The sequence below is a fragment of the Anoplophora glabripennis genome, unplaced genomic scaffold, assembly GCF_000390285.2.
Source record: "Anoplophora glabripennis isolate ALB-LARVAE unplaced genomic scaffold, Agla_2.0 scaffold109, whole genome shotgun sequence".
NCBI classification, from domain to species: domain Eukaryota; kingdom Metazoa; phylum Arthropoda; class Insecta; order Coleoptera; family Cerambycidae; genus Anoplophora; species Anoplophora glabripennis.
Window position 1 is genome coordinate 658,705 of NW_019416246.1, and position 22,492 is coordinate 681,196.

Below are 22,492 nucleotides of genomic sequence, written 5' to 3' on the forward strand. Positions count from 1 at the left end.
AGCTATATTGTTGTTAAATGTCTGTGTCTCTTACTTCTGTCTATAAGATTAAAATACGATGTTTGTAAATTATCTATATCGCTGCGTTTGTTGACAGAGTTTTCTCGTTTTATATTAATCATTTCACTTAATAATCTCTTTTTCAAAATTGTCTGTTTATCAATGATTCGTGTAGAATCAAAATCAAAAGTATGTAATGTAGACAAACTGTGTTCCGCAAGAGCAGTTAAATTTTGTTTGCGTTTTAAGGGATTGAAAACATTGATTACATCCCTCTTATGTTCTGTTATCCTTGTTCCCAAATAACGACCCGTTTGGCCTATGTAGCACTTTTCACAGTCATGGCAAGGAATTTGATAAACGACATTAGATTCCAAATTTGTAGGTGTTCTACTTTTAGTTTTTGAGAAATATTTCTTTCTAATTGTATTTTCGGCTTTCTGATTTACCTTTATATTGCCATTTGATAGTGTTTTAGCTAACCTTTCAGACATACCTTTAATGTACGGAATCTTAAAATGTTTCACTTCATTTAGTTCTTTTCTATCATGATGATCTTGACTAGATAATATCTTATTTACTAAGCTTTTAGGATAATTATTATGATGTAAATAAGTTTTGATTAAATTTATGTTCTTTTGCCAGAAAGATGAATGTGATAACATTTTAGCGCGAAATTTTAAATTGTTTATAATATTTATTTTTTGAGATAATGGATGTTCTGAATTATAATTAAGAAATCTTTCTGAGAAAATGGGCTTGTGATATCAATCAGTTATCAGTAGATTATTATTTCTTATTATTATCATATCTAAAAAAGGTAATTCATGTTTTTCATTTTCAACTTCTATGGTGAAACATAGGTCTTTGTGAAAATTATTAAATGTATCTAAAAGGAGTTGCTCAGTATCTTTGGGAATAGCGGTAACAATGTCGTCTACATACCGCAAATTTTAATGCTTTTACACTCGCTGGTGATCAATGTTCAGGTGTAATTAAGTATTCTATATTCTAAAGATACTATCACTGACTAGGGTTTCACGGCTTGACCTGATTTTAAGCTACTTGTGTGAAATCAAGTCAGATTCAAGTAAACTAACAAAAGTTCAATTCTAAATTTAGCCAGGTAGTTAAATCTATTTCAAGTGCTGGGAAATTCACGTTGTTATAAAGATATAAAAGAGTTTTGTAGTTGCAAATCTTAATGCGTGTGTAGGGTAAATTCAAATGAAAGATGATAAATACTGCTAAATATAATAATTGGGCCTTAGTCCAAAGTCTCTTCATTTGTGTTTAAGTTTTTGAAATACATATTTCAAAAAATTGATATTAATTCTAAAACTGTTTACTTTTATGAATTCGAATAAGAAATATACTCATGAAACATCATGTTTGAACGATATTGCCTACTAAAATTTAAGTTTCTTACACTTCATTTATATTTTTAACATGGAATACAAACTTCTAAAAAGCAATAATCAATAGTAATGTTGCATGTTTAGAATATTTAAAAATGACAAATTATAAACAAAATTAGTATGTACTTATGAATCAATTAAATAGGAATGTATACCTAAATAAAACTATGAAAATTAGTTTTTCTTTTATTTAATCTACCATTCAATAAATATTTTATTAATGTGTGACATGAGAGTACTTACAGCTATCTGAAATAGCAGTACATGCTCTAATATTTAATATAAAATTCTAGATTAATTATACTAAATACACTTACTGTGAACAATACAAAGCGTTTCTGTAATAAGTGCGTTCCTTCAAAGGGTTAATAGAAGATTTGAAAATATATAATTTTCATTAAGCAACTCGTGGTCTAACGTGTCATGTCTTTCACGAAATTTATCAAGAATTATTACGGGAAACTTAGGTCGACCCTTAATCAATTGATCAACTGTGTACGTAGTAACTACGTCAAATCCAGTGTGGTTATTTGCTCGGCGCGGACGTGTCTTAATTACCTGTCTCGTCGACTATAGATTGATTTACGTTTATTTCAAAATGCCATATTCAAATATAGCGGATATACCTAATATTAATGTACGGGGAGTGCAAATATGATTAAAATATGATTTTTCAATTTTTATGTGAATCCACGAAGACAATAACTGAATCCTAGAATAGTGTAAAANCCTGTCTCGTCGACTATAGATTGATTTACGTTTATTTCAAAATGCCATATTCAAATATAGCGGATATACCTAATATTAATGTACGGGGAGTGCAAATATGATTAAAATATGATTTTTCAATTTTTATGTGAATCCACGAAGACAATAACTGAATCCTAGAATAGTGTAAAATACTATTCAAAGATAGCAGGACACTGGTAGAGTGAACCCAACCTATGACGGTCGTGGATAAGAGAGAGCGCACAACATACCTTAAATAGGGAGGAAGACATTTTACACCTAATCGAGGAAAATGCAAGCTCCAATACCTGTTATATTGCATGTGAAATGGGTGTTTCAAATACTATTGTGTGGCGTGTGTTATGGGAGCAGATACTGCATCATAATCATGTACAACATGTGCAGGCCTTGACTGCAAATGATTTTTAGCCACTTATAGAATTTTGTCGTTGGTTTCGGCAGCAAGTGACACAAAACAGAATTATAACAACTCTTCACAAACGAATTCTGCTTTACCAGAGATAAAATGCTGAATTTTCATAGTTCTGACTTTGTTTCTAGTGCATTAGAAACATTTTCCAAGAGTCAGATACAATCGGATTTGATTCGTCTAACTGTTGGAAACTGTTTTGGATTGCTCTAGGAACAAAGCTACTATTAGTGTGATGCTAATCTTTCCGAAGTACAGAATTTATGTGGGGTTTTCGGTGTTTCTTCCAAGCTGCGGTCGAGTTTCTAAATAACCTTCCCGAGTTATTAGATGACGTTTCGTTATGGCGGTCTTCTCCTGTCTCCATGAGTGTAGGGCTGTCGAACGCAAACTATACCAAGGAAGGAATAAAAATGGGTTTAAAATTCATGTCTGTCGTTTCTAAGAGATAACGATGAGTAGTTCTGTTATCATTTTTACAGACTGAAACTATGATATATTCGATACGCAATCTGTTTTATACATCTTCAAACGAAAAAACCTAGAGGATTCATATCTAGAATTCTTGCTGGCCAATGCGGTGGTCTAATGCGTCCTGGAAAACTAGCGTGTAAAGATAAACAATTCGAGAAACATGCGGAGCACCGTCGTGCATTAAAATCATGCTTGCGCGTATGTGGAGCAGTGTAATGGCAATAAAGAAGCTGACAAGCTAGCCAGGAGTGCATCGGGTTTCAATATTTTTGGACCCGGTTCTTTCAGTGTGCTTTCGCTGTCAGCACTCGTTGAAATTATCAAGGAAATCAAAGAATTTATGAAACGGTGGGATGAAACAAATAGCTGTCCATTTGCTAAGGAGTTCTTAGAATACCCTAGCAAGGATACAGTCAAAAAATACCTGCCTATGTCTAGGTCAAGTATTCAAACTGGGGTACTGTTGGCTCAGGAAGCAACTTCACAACATGAGGAAAGTTTGAAACACTTCTTTGTAGGGGTTGTGAACAGGAAGACTAGACAGTACCACGTGTGCTATGTGAATGCACTGCCCTCTCGTCAACAAGAGAATCCGTGTTGGGAGAACGTTGGCCTTCTATGGCACTGTAAATAAATCGGTTTTTGGTCAATATTGAGCATTTTGATAGTTTTACAAATTTTTGATAATATTTTAACTTAAACCGATAGTTTCACTTATAAAATTTTAGTTGTACCTACTCATACTAATAGAGGAAAATTTCACTCAATCGGATGGACAAAAATTGATACATTATTGAGTGAAAATAAGTCCAATGTTTCTTACAGTATATTAGGGAGATTCCCTTGAGCAATGTCATCACCTTTTTCTCTTTAATATGTTGGTTAACGGCTCAGATGGATTGATATCCTAATGGGAGGAAGTACATGGGGGTCCAATGGGACCAAAGTGCTGTAGCTTTTTAAGCTACTCTCCCCACAATTCCAGATTCCGGATTCCAGATTCCTTCCTTGGTATAGTAATATAGTCTAAATGTAATACATAACAGGTGAAAGGTACATTACTCCTTTATTAAACAGCAGCTACTGAAATGTGCTCGCTTAGTATTATGCTCAAGATTAGCCAAACCTTTTTACAACCTAATTCAAGTTACTGAAATTACATGAAGTATTGTAATAAACACGCAAACGCAAACAACCTTGTAATAGCTACTGAAATTATTAAACTAATAACAGTGCACGCACAGACTTCATTTACATTTGAGACTAACAATACCATGGATAGTAGTGTCACTAAGCCACAACAAAATCAGATGTGGGGCATCTATAAATCAAGTTTTAACTATACGGTCAAAACCTTATTTACTAAAAATGTGACGTCGTGCACTTACACTAAAGGGTTCATTTTTATGAGTAGAATCATTGTTAAAATTGCTCATAGTTTTGAGACATTCCATATATATTTATTGTTTTTTGGTCAATATTTTTTAAAACTGACTTTTTCGGGCAATTAAATTTTTTTTTTTCTTAGAAGTACACTTACATATAAAGAAACATAGCAAAGCCAAAAACTATCCAGCAAATAATTTCAGACAATAACTGGCACATTTTATTTTTAGATTCTCCACTAGACCTATCGATGTCCCTCCTCTCGAGAGCCTTATCGGGGTCACCCCCATCGGCGGAGGATGAAAGGAAATCCGTCTCTGGTGACAGCTCGGCGGCCAGTTCACAAGGCGATCTTCCAGAAACAGCAGTGCCCACACCCCGAGCAAGGCCGAGGGAAAGGACGCTTTTGCCCTGTGGAGTTTGCAGTAAAGCTTTCGACAGGCCTTCCTTACTGAAAAGGCACATGAGAACACACACAGGTGAGCAGTAATCATTGTCGGTCAAAGCAACAATGTTTATTTTTGGCAATAATGAAAGTATTCCTGATGGCTCAAACCATTGAATCGTCTCGACATCTTGCTTTGAATTAGTGTTAGGGATTCGATATGAATAAAATAGGCAAAAATTGGAATGGCTTTTTTAGTTTTTATATTATAGGCCAGGAAATATAGAATAGGACGCGACTTTTTGTTTCGGCAAGCTGAATTTGTCACTATAGATGCTAAAAATTATGTCAATGACATATTAGTTTCCACAGTCATAAAAATTGTTTACAGGGTGGTTAATTGTATAATTTTTACGTAAATTCAAGTTTTTCGGTTATAACATTTTTCCGTTCATTTCCACGAGAAAACAGTAACATACTTTTTTTTTTCGTTTTCATACGACCTACAAAACTAGCCCTCGAGCGTCAAAAAATATTGATTAGATCAAAACTTATAAACAAAGAAATTTATTTATCACTTTTGAATTAAACATTTATAAACTGCGTTATTATTACCAGAACGTTTTGGCATCGCATCCTCTCATTCCTTTTCACTGTCTAATAACTAACACGAAATCTGGAATCGTTAAGTTGAATAGTTTACAAGTTATGGCCTTATAAACAAATTAACTAATTTCTGGACGATCCCGAGGATCTTCCACAATCGCACTGATTTTTTTCATGGTAGATTTCATAATAATACATTGAAATCTATCATTTTTTTTAATTTCAAATTTGCAACCTGGATTTTTTTTATTTTTTAGCCTTAGTTGCAAAATGAAATTTACGACGCACGCGCGTGATATAGTTATATATTATTACATATTCGGAAAGCTTATGAAAAGAGCTTGAAGTTAAAAAAAAATTGTCAAGATTCGTTGAAAAACAACGAAACAAACAGTTACAGACTGTCAAAGTTGACGGCCTATTGTTAAACAAATTAGGTTGGTAGCGGCAAAAAAAATACTGTCATAACCGGCAACCCGAGTCCTTTCCCAGATAAAAATATTTTATTTGTGCAAGTATGTTAAGTGCATAAGAAATATTGTTAAAAGTCAGAGGGTCGCTTGATTTTTCAGCGAGCCGTGGCGCTGCGGAAGGGTGGGGGAAGTGAACGACAGCGAGTCCGAAGAAAATGACAATAATATTCATAGTCCTGACGTTAAAAAAAGTGAAATTCGCTTTAAATAATATATTTGACAGTCTGTAACTCCGTTGTTTTTCAACAAATCTTGACAATTTTTTTTTTAATTAAAGCTCTTTTCATAAGCTTTCCGAATATGTAATAATGTATAACTAAATCACGCGCGTGCGTCGTGCATTTCATTTTGCAACTAAGGCTAAAATATAAACAAATTTCCAGGTTGCAAATTTGAAATTTAAAAAGAAGAAATGATAGATTTCAATGTATTATATCTACCATGAAAAAAATCAATGCGATTGTAGAAGATGCTCGGGATCGTCCAGACTAATAATGAATTAATTTGGCCATAACTTGTAAACTATTCAACTTAACCGATTCCAGATTTCGTGTGAGTTATTAAACATTGATATGGAATGAGAGGATGGGATGCCAAAACGTTCTGGTAATAATAACGCAATTTATAAATGTTTCTTCAAAGGTCATAAATAAACTTCTTTTGTTTATAACTTTTGATCTAATCAATATTTTTTGACGCTCGAGGGCTAGTTTTGTAGGTCTTTTGAAGGCGAAAAAAAGTACTTTACTGTTTTCTCCTGGAAATGAACAGAAAAAAGTTATAAGCGAAAAACGTGAATTTACGTAAAAGTTATACATTAACCACCCTGTAAACAATCTTCCCCCCATTATTGTGACTGTGGAAACTAATATGTTATTGTACATAATATTTAGCATCTATAGTGATAAATTCAGTTTGCCGAAACAAAAAGTCGGGAAATGGTCATTTCCCAGCTCTTTTTCCTGGCCTATTACGTCCTGTTTAATTAGAAGAGGTTACAATTTTTGAAATTACCTATAAGACACCCTAATATTTTTTGTCACTTATTTTGGTTCAACATTTCATGTTAAACATTATGTGCTGCTTTAGTCAACNAAAACTATCCAGCAAATAATTTCAGACAATAACTGGCACATTTTATTTTTAGATTCTCCACTAGACCTATCGATGTCCCTCCTCTCGAGAGCCTTATCGGGGTCACCCCCATCGGCGGAGGATGAAAGGAAATCCGTCTCTGGTGACAGCTCGGCGGCCAGTTCACAAGGCGATCTTCCAGAAACAGCAGTGCCCACACCCCGAGCAAGGCCGAGGGAAAGGACGCTTTTGCCCTGTGGAGTTTGCAGTAAAGCTTTCGACAGGCCTTCCTTACTGAAAAGGCACATGAGAACACACACAGGTGAGCAGTAATCATTGTCGGTCAAAGCAACAATGTTTATTTTTGGCAATAATGAAAGTATTCCTGGTGGCTCAAACAATTGAATCGTCTCGACATCTTGCTTTGAATTAGTGTTAGGGATATTATATTCGATATGAATAAAATAGGCAAAAATTGGAATGGCTTTTTTAGTTTTTATATTATAGGCCAGGAAATATAGAATAGGACGCGACTTTTTGTTTCGGCAAGCTGAATTTGTCACTATAGATGCTAAACATTATGTACAATAAAATATTAGTTTCCACAGTCATAAAAATGGGGGAAAGATTGTTAGACAGTGATTAAGGAATGAGAGGATACGATGCCAAAACGTTCTGGTAATAATAACGCAGTTTATAAATGTTTAATTCAAAAGTCATAAATATACATCTTTTGTTTATAACTTTTGATCTAATCAATATTTTTTACGCTCGAGGCCTAGTTTTGTAGGTATTTTGAAGACGAAAGAAAAGCACTTTACTGTTTTCTCGTGGAAATGAACGGAAAAAAGTTATAAGCGAAAAATGTGAATTTATGTAAAAATTATACAATTAACCACCCTGTAAACATTCTCCCCCCCCAATTTTTATGACTGTGGAAACTAATATGTTATTGTACATAATATTTAGCATCTATAGTGATAAATTCAGCTTGCCGAAACAAACAGTCGGAAATGGTCATTTCCCAGCTCTTTTTCCTGGCCTATTACGTCCTGTTTAATTAGAAGTGGTTACAATTTTTGAAATTACCTATAAGACACCCTAATATTTTTTGTCACTTATTTTGGTTCAACATTTCATGTTAAACATTAGGTGCTGCTTTAGTCAACATTTTTGTAAGCTGCAATGTACCCTGTATACCATATATCATCTTCTCTATATCTTCTCAAAGTTTCTCACGACATCGCTATTACACCGTGTATATTCCATACTTTGATTAACGTTGAGTTTAAGTAAACACATTTTATTTTAATTGCTACATCCATCGCGAAACTTCCAACAAACATAAAAAAATTAAAACAGCAGGCGATAAAATAATGGAAATGCCATTAAATTAAACTAATGACCTATGTATATTTGATGTGTTTTAGTTGATGTCCCACTGAGTTCCTGTTGGTTGACAAGGTCTTATATATTTTAATTTAATAAATATATCTACAATATTTCTATATAAAAAATTATAATTTAATTTTAATACCCATGAATTTTTTTTTGTAAAAAACTTGACGAAAGCAGAGAGATTCACTAAACTAGTTTTTTGAAACTTGTCATTAGTAACAAACTCATGAAATATGTTAATCAGTATACAAAGTTCAAATTGAATTTTATATTACCAACGGAAATTTACTGTTTTCGAAAGTGGATAAACTAAAATAATATACATGTTGTCCCAGAAAAAGTAAGACCATAGACTAACATGACCAAAATAAGATGATTCAGATCAGCTGAAATGTTTTAGCTTGAAACGTCTTCTTTGGTACAAGTCTTTGTTTATTTGTTGATATATTTTCTTCACATAACGTACTATTTTTATATTTTTGATATTTATCTATACTGTAAACTAAAAAAATATTAAATATCTGTAAGTTTATAGAGTGTGAAGTACTACAAACGTCAAGACTATAAGAAATGCTACAAAAAATTGCTTTAATAAAATAAGGCCATACTGTAGTATAAAACAATATTGAATTTATTATTTCCTGACAGTAACTTATTTGAAAATATTGGAAATCTTATCAAAAAAAAATCTGGTGCTTACATCTGTTGGATTTAATGCTAATAATTATGCGTGTTGGTAGATACAATGTTTTTATAGCTTATTTTTACATGTTTATAAACAATATATATTTCAGTAGCTTGCCTTGAAAAGTTATAATTACTGGTAATTTACCTAGTCAAAATTAATGTATGATTTATAAAAACCCGTTTCACAATTAATGATGTAATTATGTTCTTAAAATAAATTAACACAGAAAAAGATTATTGCTTTTTAGCAATATACACAATATAAACAGTAATCTCTCAAATACTGTCAAAAATCAAGAGATTTTGAGGAAACATTACTGGTTTGAAATCATTAATATTTATATTGAAGTGATAAGATGCGATCTTTTAAAATACTGAAATTATTTTATAATAAATCAAATTTAAAAAAGTATACCCTTCATAAAGTTCTAACGAATGTAATATGAATATAAATTCGAAAAAATTTTTGCATAATATTTGAAAAACATTTTCAGAAATTTATATTTAATTTTTTTTTAAACATTATTTTTAAAGACTTAATTTTCTGCGTTAATATGACTAAACTAGAAGTATTATCTTCACATAATACAACTATTGACAATATTTGCTTTATGTTCAGTATGCCGTCGTTCAATCCAACAATATCGTTATACGTTTATTAAGAAATATGTTCAATAAACGTAGTGTTATAATGTTCTCTGTGTAGTTAAAATTGCTTTTAATTTAATATTATTTTGTATGTATAATTGAACAGTAAGAGTTTCGTATGATGACAGGGGAATGAATTATACAGTTTCATAATTTTCATTAGGATGTGTCATGCAATGCTGAACTAAAATGTGAATAATATAGAATTGATTAAAGAAAAATCGAAGATAGTTATGATGTACGAGGTCTGTTCAGAAAATAACTGAAATTTATTTTTTTAAACTATTATTAATTTTATATATTATTGGTCCTTGTATCCTTCAAAGTACTCCCCTCTCCTATTCAGACACTTTTCCCAGCATTGGTTTCATTTCGCGAAACAGTCTTGTAAAGCATCATTTAAAATGACCTTTAAAGTCTGTGACGAATTTGCTTTGATGTCATCAATAGACTAAAAACGGCGTCCTTGCAGCACTGATTTTATTTTAGGAAATAAGAAAAAATCGCAAGGGACCAGGTTTAGTAAATAGGGTGAGAGAGGACAGTAAACTGATGTTTGACACAAAACTGACGAATTGACAAAGCTGAGTGTGCAGGAATCATGAGTTGCCTCATCACAACGCTGGTCTCTTTTTGTGGATTTTTTCACGTAACCTTTGTACAACGTCTTGATAGTACACATGATTCACCTTGAAGCAAGAATTCAAAAGGCAAAATTCCATTAAACTCGAAAAAGCAGTGAGCATCACTTTGACATTACATCGAGACTGACGTGCTTTCTTAGGGCATGGAAATCTTCTTCCATTGCCATTGTGCTGATTGAACTTTTATCTCAATCTCGTAGCCATAAACCCAGCTTTTGTCTCCCGTTATGATCCATTGAATGAATGTTTCATCGTCATTGGATTATTCAAGGAGTTGCCGACAAACATCCACACGACTTTCTTTCTGTTGTCCGGTCACCAAACGAGGAACAAATTTTGTTGCAACTCGATGCATGTACAATTTATCAGTCAAAATTTCATTGCATGGCCCAATTGAGATGCTAACCTCTTCTAAAATTTCTCTGATAGTCGACGATTTGCACACACCAGATTTGACTTTGATTGAACGTGGGAGTCATCAGTTGAAGTCGAAGGCCTTCCGGGTCAAGAATCACCTTCAATTGACTAACGACCACTTTTGAATCGTCTCCGTAAGCTTGTTTCAAAATTTGGAATGTTTCCGTGAAAGTTTTCTCCAAGTTTCACAAATTTTATGTTAAATAACAATATCACGAAAACTAAATGAAATATCGACAATCCAAGAACATGCGATTACAGAGGAGGTTATGCGCAACGCAATAATGCCAACCGCATATCACTAAATATATCCATTAGTGCGTAATTCAAAATGTTCCGTTGTTTTCTGAGCAGACCTCGTATAAAACCTATATGCGTTTCCTATAGATTGTTTAATTTGATTTGATTTATAATCTCTTGGAGTCTAACAATATTTGTTAGATAATAAATTTTATTTTTTGATAACATTAAAATGAAATGAAATACTTGATGTAAAAAAGAAATGTCAAAAATGGGGAAGCATTATGCTTTGAGAATATCTCTAACATAAATATTTTTGTAGCCTTGCCATTTTTTTACTCCCTTTGAAAAACATTTGCCAAATATCATGTGATATGTTTTTCGTCGTTTTTGTTCTCAGAAAAAATTGGTTAACAATTTTCCCTTATGAAATTAAATAGACATCTTATATTACCCATGTCACTGATTTGTTATTGACTATTTGACTTAATGCATTTTAATCGATCAATTGTAGTGTTTTAAAAGTTTTATCTACAGTAAAATCACAATAGCCTTTCTTTTTATCGGATAAATTTCTCTTTGTAACGAAATAATTTTGCCAATCAATAATTTTACGAGAAAAACTGAAATAATGTCAGTTTTTCGAGCAAAATTACTGATTGGCAAAATTTTGAGTTAAAAAGAAATTTATCCATGAAATGAAAAGTTGGCGTGGTTTTTGGGAAGATAAATTACCGATCAAATATGTGAATGACAACAAAAATAAATATCTTTATTGTATGTGAACGAATAATTATTATTGTTTGGACTGGTGTACTGATTTGAATATTTTCTTGTCGAGTTTCCGTACATGTTGAATATTCCTTATTCTATCCGTGATTTGTAAGTTACTAATAAGAGTTTCGTAATGTTCATCAGCGTTAATCTGAAGGTAGGGTTTAATGGACGATGACGATGAGTGTCTGATTATTATCTTTATCAGTCGTTGTCACTTTGGCTAAGTGAGAAACTGTACTGGCATGGTTTGAATGGTTAGTAATTTTATTATTTGTGATGTCCAGTCCAATTTTAGCTGCAGATTCTTTTGCCCCCGAAGATACAGTATTAATTCTTAGTGGGACATTTTTATACCAACCTTTAGCAATTGTGTTTGACCAAAAGGGATTTGGAATTAAAAAAAGTCGATCGGATGTTATGTTTTTGTTTAACTTTTAATTTTAACATTTTAACATTGTAACAGGACAAATACTTTCATCGTTCTTATTTTTTTGTTATCCATTTGCTCTCTGTCAATTTTTTCGATCCGTCATGTGCTGTCTCTGAAAATATTGAATTGTATTTGATTCTTCCTGTTTCTCATCACTCACCTGTTTCTGAGGTAACTAAATTAAATTTTGAAATATTAAAACATTTATGAGATATTCTTGTCCAGTATCATTCTATATACTTGTATTTTTAGTTTAATATTACACTATAATTTTTACACAAAATTTAAAGATTACAATTAAGTTATTGCTGCCATATGTAGTTTACATATGTTTTTGTTATTTTTGTTAGTAACTGATTTGAATTGAATTATTTTAATTTTTTGGTGAAATTCTTTTGTCAAATATCATTTCCGGCGATGGTCGTGTCAGAATTTTTTTCTCGATTTTGGTGATTTTATAAAGTCAAAATTTTTATTTCTCTTCTATTTAGGCTTAAACAAGTAAGAAAGAAATAAATTGTACACTCGAGGTTTTATCAGAAAAAATAACAAAAACTCACAAAATATACTAACAAAACTACCGTCTCTTATGATATATTATGATATGATATATGCATAAATTACTTCATATTGAACTGCATTTTATTGTCATGCTGGACAAATAAAATTACATCAAATAGTATTTATTTGAAAATTTTGACTCTAGCCCCTATGACAAAAAAGAATAAAATTTCTTCTTAATTCTTCTTAAATTTAAGTGAGAAAAACGTTAATTCATTTTTGACATTTAATTCTGTTATACCCTGTATACTCAACTAAACGTAAGCTACCAAAGATTTTTCTAATTCGCTGAAAAGAATAATTCCAATATTTACAAAAAAATACAGGGTGTTCCTAAATATCATGTACATAAGGAAGGGGGTACAATTTATTGGCTTAATTCATGACTAAAAGTTCATATAAACGTAGGTCCGCAAACCCTTCGTTACCGATCTACAGGGTGTTGAAATTTTAAGATTTTTTTAGTTTTTTTCTCTATAGCTCCCACAGTTTTTGAGATATTCAGCTGAAATTTTGAATACGCTGTAGGGCTTACATCATTGGGCATGCCAAATGGTCGCGATATTCTACAGAGTGATATTTTTTCGGGGTATGCCCCATTTTCTTCCCTTGAACTTTTATGTGGTGCGCTGCTGGTAGATTCTAAAATCAAAACTCAATTTTATGTTTTGTTGAGAAATTTTTTTGCCTCTTATGATTTTTTCGTATCTGCGACCGTTATTGAGAAAAAAAATAAAAAACGATTTTATGTAATTCGTTAGATGAAATTTAAATTCTTAAAATGGTCCAGTAGGCTCTGGCTTTATTTAAATAATTTCTCGTTTTTATTAATTTGACAGTTCGCATTTAAAATAGTAACTTGGATCTGCATATGTTTAAAAATTAAAGGTTTATGTTACAAACTGTAAGGTGTAAAAGTGTTTTAAATACTCATATCTCATAACAATGCCAAATTTTACGAATTTTGAAATAGATCATCCCAGCTTTAATTTTTAACAGGTAGTGGCGAATAAACTGTCAAAATTAATAGAAACAAGAGATTGTCTAAATAAAGCCAGAGCCTACTGGACCATTTTAAGAATTTAAATTTCATCTAACGAATTACATAAAATAGTTTTTTATTTTTTTTCTCGATAACGGCCGCAGACACGAAAAAATCATAAGAGGCAAAAAAGTTTCTCAACAAGACATAAAATCCAATTTTTATTTTAGAATCTACCAGCGGTGCACCGTACAACATTTCAGGGGAAGAAAAGGGGGCATGAACCCCGAAAAATATCACTCTGTAGAATATCACGACCATTTGGCATGTCCAATGATGTAAGCCCTACAGCGTAACCTATATTCCAAATTTGAGCTAAATATCTCAACAACTGTGGGAGCTATAGAGAAAAAACTAAAAAAATCTTAAAATTTCAACACTCTGTAGGTCGGTAATGAAGCGTTTGCGGACCTATGTTTTATGAACTTTTAGTCATGAAATAATTCAAAGAATTACCCCCTCCCTTATGTACATGATATTTAGGAACACCCTGTATATTAATTAGATAGTAGTCTGTAAACAAAGTCAATAATATACATAAAACGTATCGGAAATCCCAGGCGTGTAGATGGACTGGCATTTCCTAATTGTTACTGTTTTTATTGAATAAATCAGAAAACCCTCGACCTTCAAAAAATTCTAATACAGATGTAAAATACAATTAAAGTCAGCAATATATTGGTTACAAATAAAAAAACAGTTTTGGCTTACATTTATATGCCTTACTCAGATCATGTATCTTGTATCAGCACATTTTATTTTCAGGAGAAAAGCCCCACGTCTGTATGGTTTGCGGTAAAGGATTCAGTACATCTTCGTCCTTGAACACACATAGGAGGATTCACAGTGGAGAGAAACCGCACCAGTGTCCTGTTTGTCTGAAACGGTTCACGGCCTCCTCTAACCTTTACTACCATCGCATGACACACATCAAGGTAGGCCACCTATATTCTCACACTTAGCATTATCATATCTTTGAACAATGGGTGGGTGACGTACCTTAATGTTTTAATGACAGAAGTCGTATACCAACTTAAAAATGAAATTTACATTATAGTAATTGCCGACATTAAAGTACTAAACCACGTTGGACTGAATTTAAAAAAAAAATACTGTAATGATACAATACTGGTTTTGCCTCTTACTCATATAATAAAATATGTCAAGTACTTATTATATACGTGAACAATGTTAGTTATGGATTGTTAAATATAATGTTCTATAAAACAGTAATTATATTATTTTATTAAGTCAGTTAACATACAGCGAATTGTATTTCAATTAATTACTAGATTTATGGCGCTGGTAATAAATGTTGTGAAGGATATATTAGTGTCAATAGCTGGTTTAAACATTGGAAAAACGAATAACATAAATATATTCTCACATTGCTGTTACATAATGTTGAAATTATTGAATTTACATGCAGTAGTTGATGTTAGAGACAGAAAAAACAATTTTTTTTCTTAGTTTTTTACTTATACAGGGTGTTCTACAAGTTCTATGACAAATTTTGACAGATGGTAGCTGGGTTAATTTCAAACATTTTTTTCTTATATGAACATAGATCCGATTCGTTTTTGTTTATTTGTCAAAATTTGTCATAGAGCTTGTGGAGCCCTGTATAGAGGGAACACCCATGTAAAACAAGATATTTATGATCCGATTTACGTTTTGAAAGATTTTCTTTTAGAACATTTTAATTTTCTTATTTAAATTTGTACTAAGTTTAGTAAGGTAAGGTAAGGTATCATTACTGGTAAAATTAATATTAATGTTCTTTTTTCTATTACCGGTTTTCGTAAATTAGCAGCACAGGAAACACTGCTGCTGCATCTGTGAACTACTATAATAAATAATGAAAATAAGTAATTATTTTGTTTATAATTTATCGGAGCGGTAGAATACTAAGAAATGAACTAATGTACATAAGTAATAATAATGCAAATTCTTTAAGCATTACTTATTTAGATTCACTTTTATGTGTGCAACTTATTGCACTGAGAAGAAGTATTGCTTTACTGAAAATATAAATATTTACTAATTATAACGTTTACAAATACCAGGGCGGGGAAAGTTTAATTAACTTAAAATATATAATTTAATTAGAGGTACAAATAATGACCATTTATCTACGTAATACTCTTATTTTTTAATGCAGTGCCCATACCTTCGCACTATTTTTTTTTATTAAAACATAAATTAACATCATCGGTTGAATCAGGAATGTACTTTTTATTTAATCTTGTCTTGTCCTCCCTTTGAAGCATGCCTCAAGGTCCAAACACATGATAACCAGAAAAAACAAGGTAATGAAAAAAGTCCTTCAGATAATTCAAAAAAATTTGAACATTCCTCAACCTTTGAAAGTATCCTCATAGAAGTCTTGTAAAATTTGAACAAAAATTAACCACTGGCCTGATACGTTTCATACAAAATCAAAGACCTCGTAGGAAAGATAGACCACCACATCAACTCTGGAGATACTTTCAACAGGATCAAAGGAATCCAGCTAGATCCAAATGAAGTCGGTGATGTCCGAAGTGCAAATTAAAGTTCTGGAAAAAGTTTGTATCGAATACTTATAGCAGGATACAAAGATAAGAACTTAGTAAACTTGAGAAAACCGTATATCAGATGATCCTCATCCTCTTTAGAGTATGAATAAGCTGAAGCAAAAACTGTAGACTTTCCCTTATTGACTGATTCACGCCTTGACAAATATCTACATGGAATGGCGTGAAAAGGAAGCACTGTGTAAGCAGTTCCAAAACCAAAGTGTTGGCTCAGATATGCTGACGATGACCTGATGAATATTTCATAATAAAGTTGGAAAACACGAGAGTATTCTGTTCCTAGATTATGTCAAGAGGAATCCTGATAACTCCGTAGCCAACAAACATTCAACAAGGTATCATTAACATCTTAGTGCTTCAAGCACGCACCATCTACGAGCCAGATCTCTTACCCGAAGAATTACATCAACTATGAATAACTCTCAGAGGAAATGGATATACTAATAGAAGTATTGATCAAGCTATCAGTAAGACACCTAATTTCAAGACAATGAAGGAATATTTGGTAATAACATTTTTATTACATTACATTACAGAGTGGATGTATTAATAAAGTAGGCCACCTGTTAAGAAAACAAAATGTTACTACAGCCCATAACACAAAAATAGAGACAGCTTTTTCCAAGATGAGATGCACGACTTCATGTACAAGCGACAAAGTATATATTGGTTAAACGGGGAGATATGTATCAACATTGATACATATCTCCCCGTTGATTAACACAGGGGAGATGTAGTAAAGAAGAGAGATTTTGGTCAGGACCCTATAGAGAAGCAGTCAGCAGAAATATCGAAATTATTACGATTGAGATGAGGGTTTAGAGCTAGTGAGAATCTGAAAATAATTTGTACATGGAAATCAAGGACTAATACATCACAGGGCAGCGTACCATGCATCGGGATATATGGACTAAAATACATGTTAAATATAAATACCGACCAGAGGACTTAATTTCCAGTTTCAAGTTCTTCTCAAGAAGAGAGCGATGGGAAGGAATTATGAGGGTTTTGTTTGTAAAAAAAATATTTGACGTTTAAGACAATTTTTTTTTACAAATTCGGATGAACCCAGTTCCTCGTAGAATGTAAAATCATTCACGAGTAAAAAGTTCAAAGCTCGTCAATAATTACACTCTGCCACCAAAAAGTGGGCATCAAACCAGTATATTTCCCAGTACTTTGAACTGGTGAATTCGAATCTAAAGCCTGAACTCACTGATTAGTTAGTGTTTTGATTCTAACATCAAGATATTCCCATAGAAAAGAGTTTTCGAGATTTTCAATTGACTTCAGTAGTCGGTAATTGGAAAAGTATTCAAATTAATGATCTTTTTATTCCACAGTTATCCTATGGTTTCGTAACTTCTTAACTTTACAATCTCGTAACTTCATAACCCGGGAACTGCGAAAGTATAGAACCATAAAGCTTGGGAATATGGATTTTATACATTAGGGATCCGAAACTACAAGACTTGGCAGGTTATGGTGCAATTAAATCATAAATTCCATTGTTATTTCAATTAAGTCAGTTTGAAATCTTGAAAACCGGTTTCTAGAAGAATTTTTTTTATGTAAGGGTCATTCAAATAAATGCGAATTTGTGTCAACGTTTTTGAACCTTTAACCGTGAACGGTTCTACGAACAAACAAAATCAGGAACTTTAAATATTTTTATTGAAAATGGTCCATTCAAATAAATAAAAGAAAACTATTTTTAAAGCCAAATATTTTGATTTTCAACAGATCTTTCATAATTTCGACATTACTGTTTGGTTTTTATTAAAATTTACTTTAAGGTAAGGAATTGCACTTGATTGTTAAGCAATTCATTAAAAGTTTTGACTCAGTTTAAATTTTTGAAGGATCATAGGGGCTTTAGAAATCTTTGTATTAAAAAACTCTTGTTTTCCATTACATCCCTCTACTTATATTCTTATGTCTAGTGTCATTTGAAGGTCTTCCGATTTTAATTCAACTTATAACTTATTACTATCAACGCATATTTTCCCATGTTTCATAACAAATCTAGGATGCAGCGATCTGCGATAAGACGAACGCACTTGGTGCGTTGCATTCCTTAATTAGTTACATTTAAATGTAGCTTGGAGGTTATGTGGGGCAGTAGTGGATCTGAAACGCTCCTTGAAGTCCGTGTGAACGCTTCTTAAAGTTGTTATGGTTCACCGATCCATGACTTCATTGTTAAACATATGTCATCACCGACAACCTTGTGTAGTACCTCCTTACCTTTGCCTATAATATTTACTTAGTTACAATCGACTTGTCTCCCTTTTGACCGAGGAATTTTTCAGGGCTTTGTGCGGTTTTAACGGAGATAATGTCGGTTAAGATTTTTTGAGAGAGACATAAAGTTGTCTACTACTTTGTACTCGCACGTACGTACAAGTGGATTTATGGGCGATAATAAAATATAATATAAATATCCGCTCCTGAATAATAATAATAGAATTAATATTTATTTCAAGATTTTTTTGTGGGTTTAAATAAAAGTATATTGAATAATAGAAATTAAAATACTATTTATGATAAAAGTGAATTCAATATGTTATTTTTGTAACTTTATAGCGTTGTCGTGTTTTTTTCCATTCTATTATTTGGCAACTATTGAGGACCATATTGCATCAATAATTAAGGCTTCTCTTGGACAGTTCAGAAAATTGAGAAAGAAGACAAAACAAGTGAAACTAGATACTATTGATTCACATACAACTGCAATTCGAAAAATAATATTGTGCGGCTTCAAATTAAGTAGAAAATGTGAATAAAAATGAAACTTAGCTCGTTAATGAAAAAACAATTGTGTTAACGAAAGTGAAAGGATAAGTTCCGAAAACTGAGAGAATATTAAAAAAGTAAAATCATATTCTAACGATTTAATTCAGGCGAAGATAATAAGATTTAAAACGTAGCTATATTCCATTCTGTTCATTAATAGACGTTAATACTAAGCACCAGAACATTCTTATAATATTTTTTATTAATATTCTGATTTGGCCATTGTTAATGGGATGAGCACTTACAAATTTATCAACAAAATTGTTAATTTTTTGTTTCAGATTTTTCCTGAGAAATTATTGTCTATAAGAATATGCAATTTTGATCTAATGTTGTAGAAATAGCTATGTTATCGTTTCTAATTTGAAACAGCCTTTATGGCTATATTTTAAATTAAGATAAGGAACTAGAAAGAGGTCGGTGATTCAGGTATGTCCTCAAATGAATATACTATCAAATATACAGTGTGCTTTCAAAGCCCGTGTCATAATTTCACGATATTGTTCAAAAAATCATTCTAGATGAAAAATCTTAATTATTTAAGGTAAACTACTTTTTTAACAGTTTTGAAGTTTCAAAAGAGTTATTTGTTCAAATATTTCGATTTAATTAATTAAAGGTAAACTTTTATCAATATGTTATACAAAGCTGACAGACAGTGGTGGCGATTCTGAGAGATATTGCCACTAAACATCCTAGTGTGTATTTTGAATATTGGACATGCGCACTTAACTTCCAAGCTACTTTTAATAAAAACTGGCCTTCAATTTATTCGAAAAAAATGGGCCTTTTCGAGTAGTTATTTGTTTTATAAATAAAATAAGCGCATCATATCAAACAGATGAATAAATTAAATTAACTTTAAAACTATTTCTTTCCTAAAAAAATGGTTAAGAATTTTTTGTTTAATATACAATTTTAAATAATATTTAGGGAATAAAAGTGTACCTTGGTTTTGCAACTTTTAATAATTATATTGTATTTAAAATTGTACTTTGTGATACAATATAGGTACATAGTTTTAAAATTTCCTTATTTATTATTTAGCGACATGATAAGCTTATTTTAAATTATAACTACCAAATAAAGTAAAAAATGTCCTTTACCTAGACAATGATCTAAATGCATTTATTCGTCTTCTAAAATGACTACTTACTTACTTGCTTGTTTGCTTTCTTGCTTGTTTTCTTATTTACTTATTTACTTACTTACTAACTAACTTAGGCATAATTTCTTTAGCAGTATACCATGACCCACTTTCTTAAATATTTTTCGAAACTTTTGATCCATTTTCAGACACCTCAACTATACCTACCTATAGCCAATGATACAGAAGTGTCAAAATTCTAAAACTGTTCATGATAGTATTCCTAATATCTCCGCTATTGGTTGACAAATTGTCACCATTCAGTGAATTTTTGTCTTTAATACTTTAGTACTTAAAAGTTTCATCTATATAGGTAACACATTTTTTTTTTAATTTTCGGAAGCGGAAGATATATGTCGAAAACTGTTTGATTTAGACTGTCGATAAATTAAGGCTTCTGCACCTAAAATGATTCGAGGAACGTCCTCCTGAAACGGATTTACAAAGCACCCTGTAAAGTAAAAAACAAGAATTCATAATAATATATCGTAAAACATTTTTGTGATACATTTACTCTATTTTCAATTAAGTCAATCAGTAATCCTTTTCCATTAACAAATTAATATTTCTAATGATAGTAGAAAAACCAAAAATAAACTTTTACTATAATTTTATCGTTTCTTTTCATTAGTCTCAAAATGCGGCATAATTTGTTATCCAGTTAATAAATAATCACCGGAATCGCTGCCTCGGCTCGCTCCGAACACTAGTTATGTGACATTTGGCACAATACGTAGCTCCTGACGACGCTGTCCGCGTACACCCGTCCATCGCGCGTCAATCCCCATGTATGTAATCTGTTCGAATCAGCGGTACTTCTTGTGCGCGTTCACCGAGCAGTCACTCACGCCGTCACTTGTCACTCCATTAAAACACGACAAATGCTTCACGGGCTCCTTATTTCTGCTTTTCCTCTCTCACGGCACCACAACGATGTTCGCCTCTCCGTGGATTTTCCACCACTGCTGATGAGGACGCCCAGACATATAAGGATACCGCTCAAATACGGCGACATAACTGATGTTCCTCGACACAGTTTAACTAGTTTATCATCCGGCTCTATTTGGAGAGCTTTAATCGACTAATAACAGAAAGGAATTGCCGTGGAATTGGTAAGGGAGATAAAAATCGAATCTTCCCTATTATTGGATTTATCTACCGTCCATCAACGATTTTCTGAGATAATTTCCCAAAATAAGTTCAGGTTTAAATGAATACATTCGCGGCCGTTTTGACACCAGCTCAAATAGCGATAGTGGGTATCTATTTTTTGTTCATTTTTAGTCTTAAGAACTGTTGTGGGTATTCATTTGGATACCTATTGTTCTGATATATACCTACATAGAAATGTGCCTTAAATGAACTCATTTGTCCTTTTCATATAATGTATCAATTTTCCAGTCGACAATATCCATAAGATATATCTTATGTGCTCATCTCTAATGGATAAATAAACATCCGTAATGTATCCTTTTTGACTATCCAAATGGATATCGGCCTAAATAAATCAAAACACACTTTCCTCCTCCATCCTCATCATTCATATGCAGAAGGTGTCATGGTTATTAATAAAATGAATATCTCAATTATGGACATCTATAAGTGGAGATGATTTACTCAAATAAATATCTATAGATTGTACACCGATAAAACATCCTTTATGGTTATCCTAACGTGTATTCTTCTAAATAAATCCATAAGACACTCTTCTCTGTAGTTTTGATGGACATTCATCCTCATTATGTAGGTATATCCATAGTGTCAACATTTTATTAATAAAATGAGTATCCCAATTATGGACATCCATAAGTGGTGATGATTTACTCAAATAAATATCTATTAAACACCGATAAAACATCCTTTTGGGATTTCTTAACGCGTATTCTTCTAAATAAATCCATGAGACATTTTTTTATATAGTTGTGATTTATATATATATATATATATACATAGCANATATGTATATATATATATATCCCAATTAAGGACAATCCTCAGAGGCATTTCTAATGAATCAAATAAAATATATATTTATATAATAAACAAATCCATAAGACACTTATTTTATACTGTATTTTAAAAAACATTAAATTAGAAATAAATTTTTGATTTATAATGATTATTTTTAATATTGCGCCTATCAAAAAAAAAATA

At 31.9% G+C, this 22,492-nt stretch overlaps 1 protein-coding gene across 1 annotated transcript in view; it reads left to right on the forward strand.

Annotated features, from left to right (window-relative positions):
- LOC108904933 (zinc finger protein 358-like) overlaps positions 1-22,492 on the forward strand; it is a 248,612-nt gene that overhangs the window by 199,027 nt on the left and 27,093 nt on the right. The window contains exons 3-4 of the mRNA XM_018707656.1: positions 4,668-4,916; positions 14,585-14,754. Of these exons, the coding sequence (XP_018563172.1) occupies positions 4,668-4,916; positions 14,585-14,754 (419 nt within the window). The remainder of the gene's footprint in view (positions 1-4,667; positions 4,917-14,584; positions 14,755-22,492) is intronic.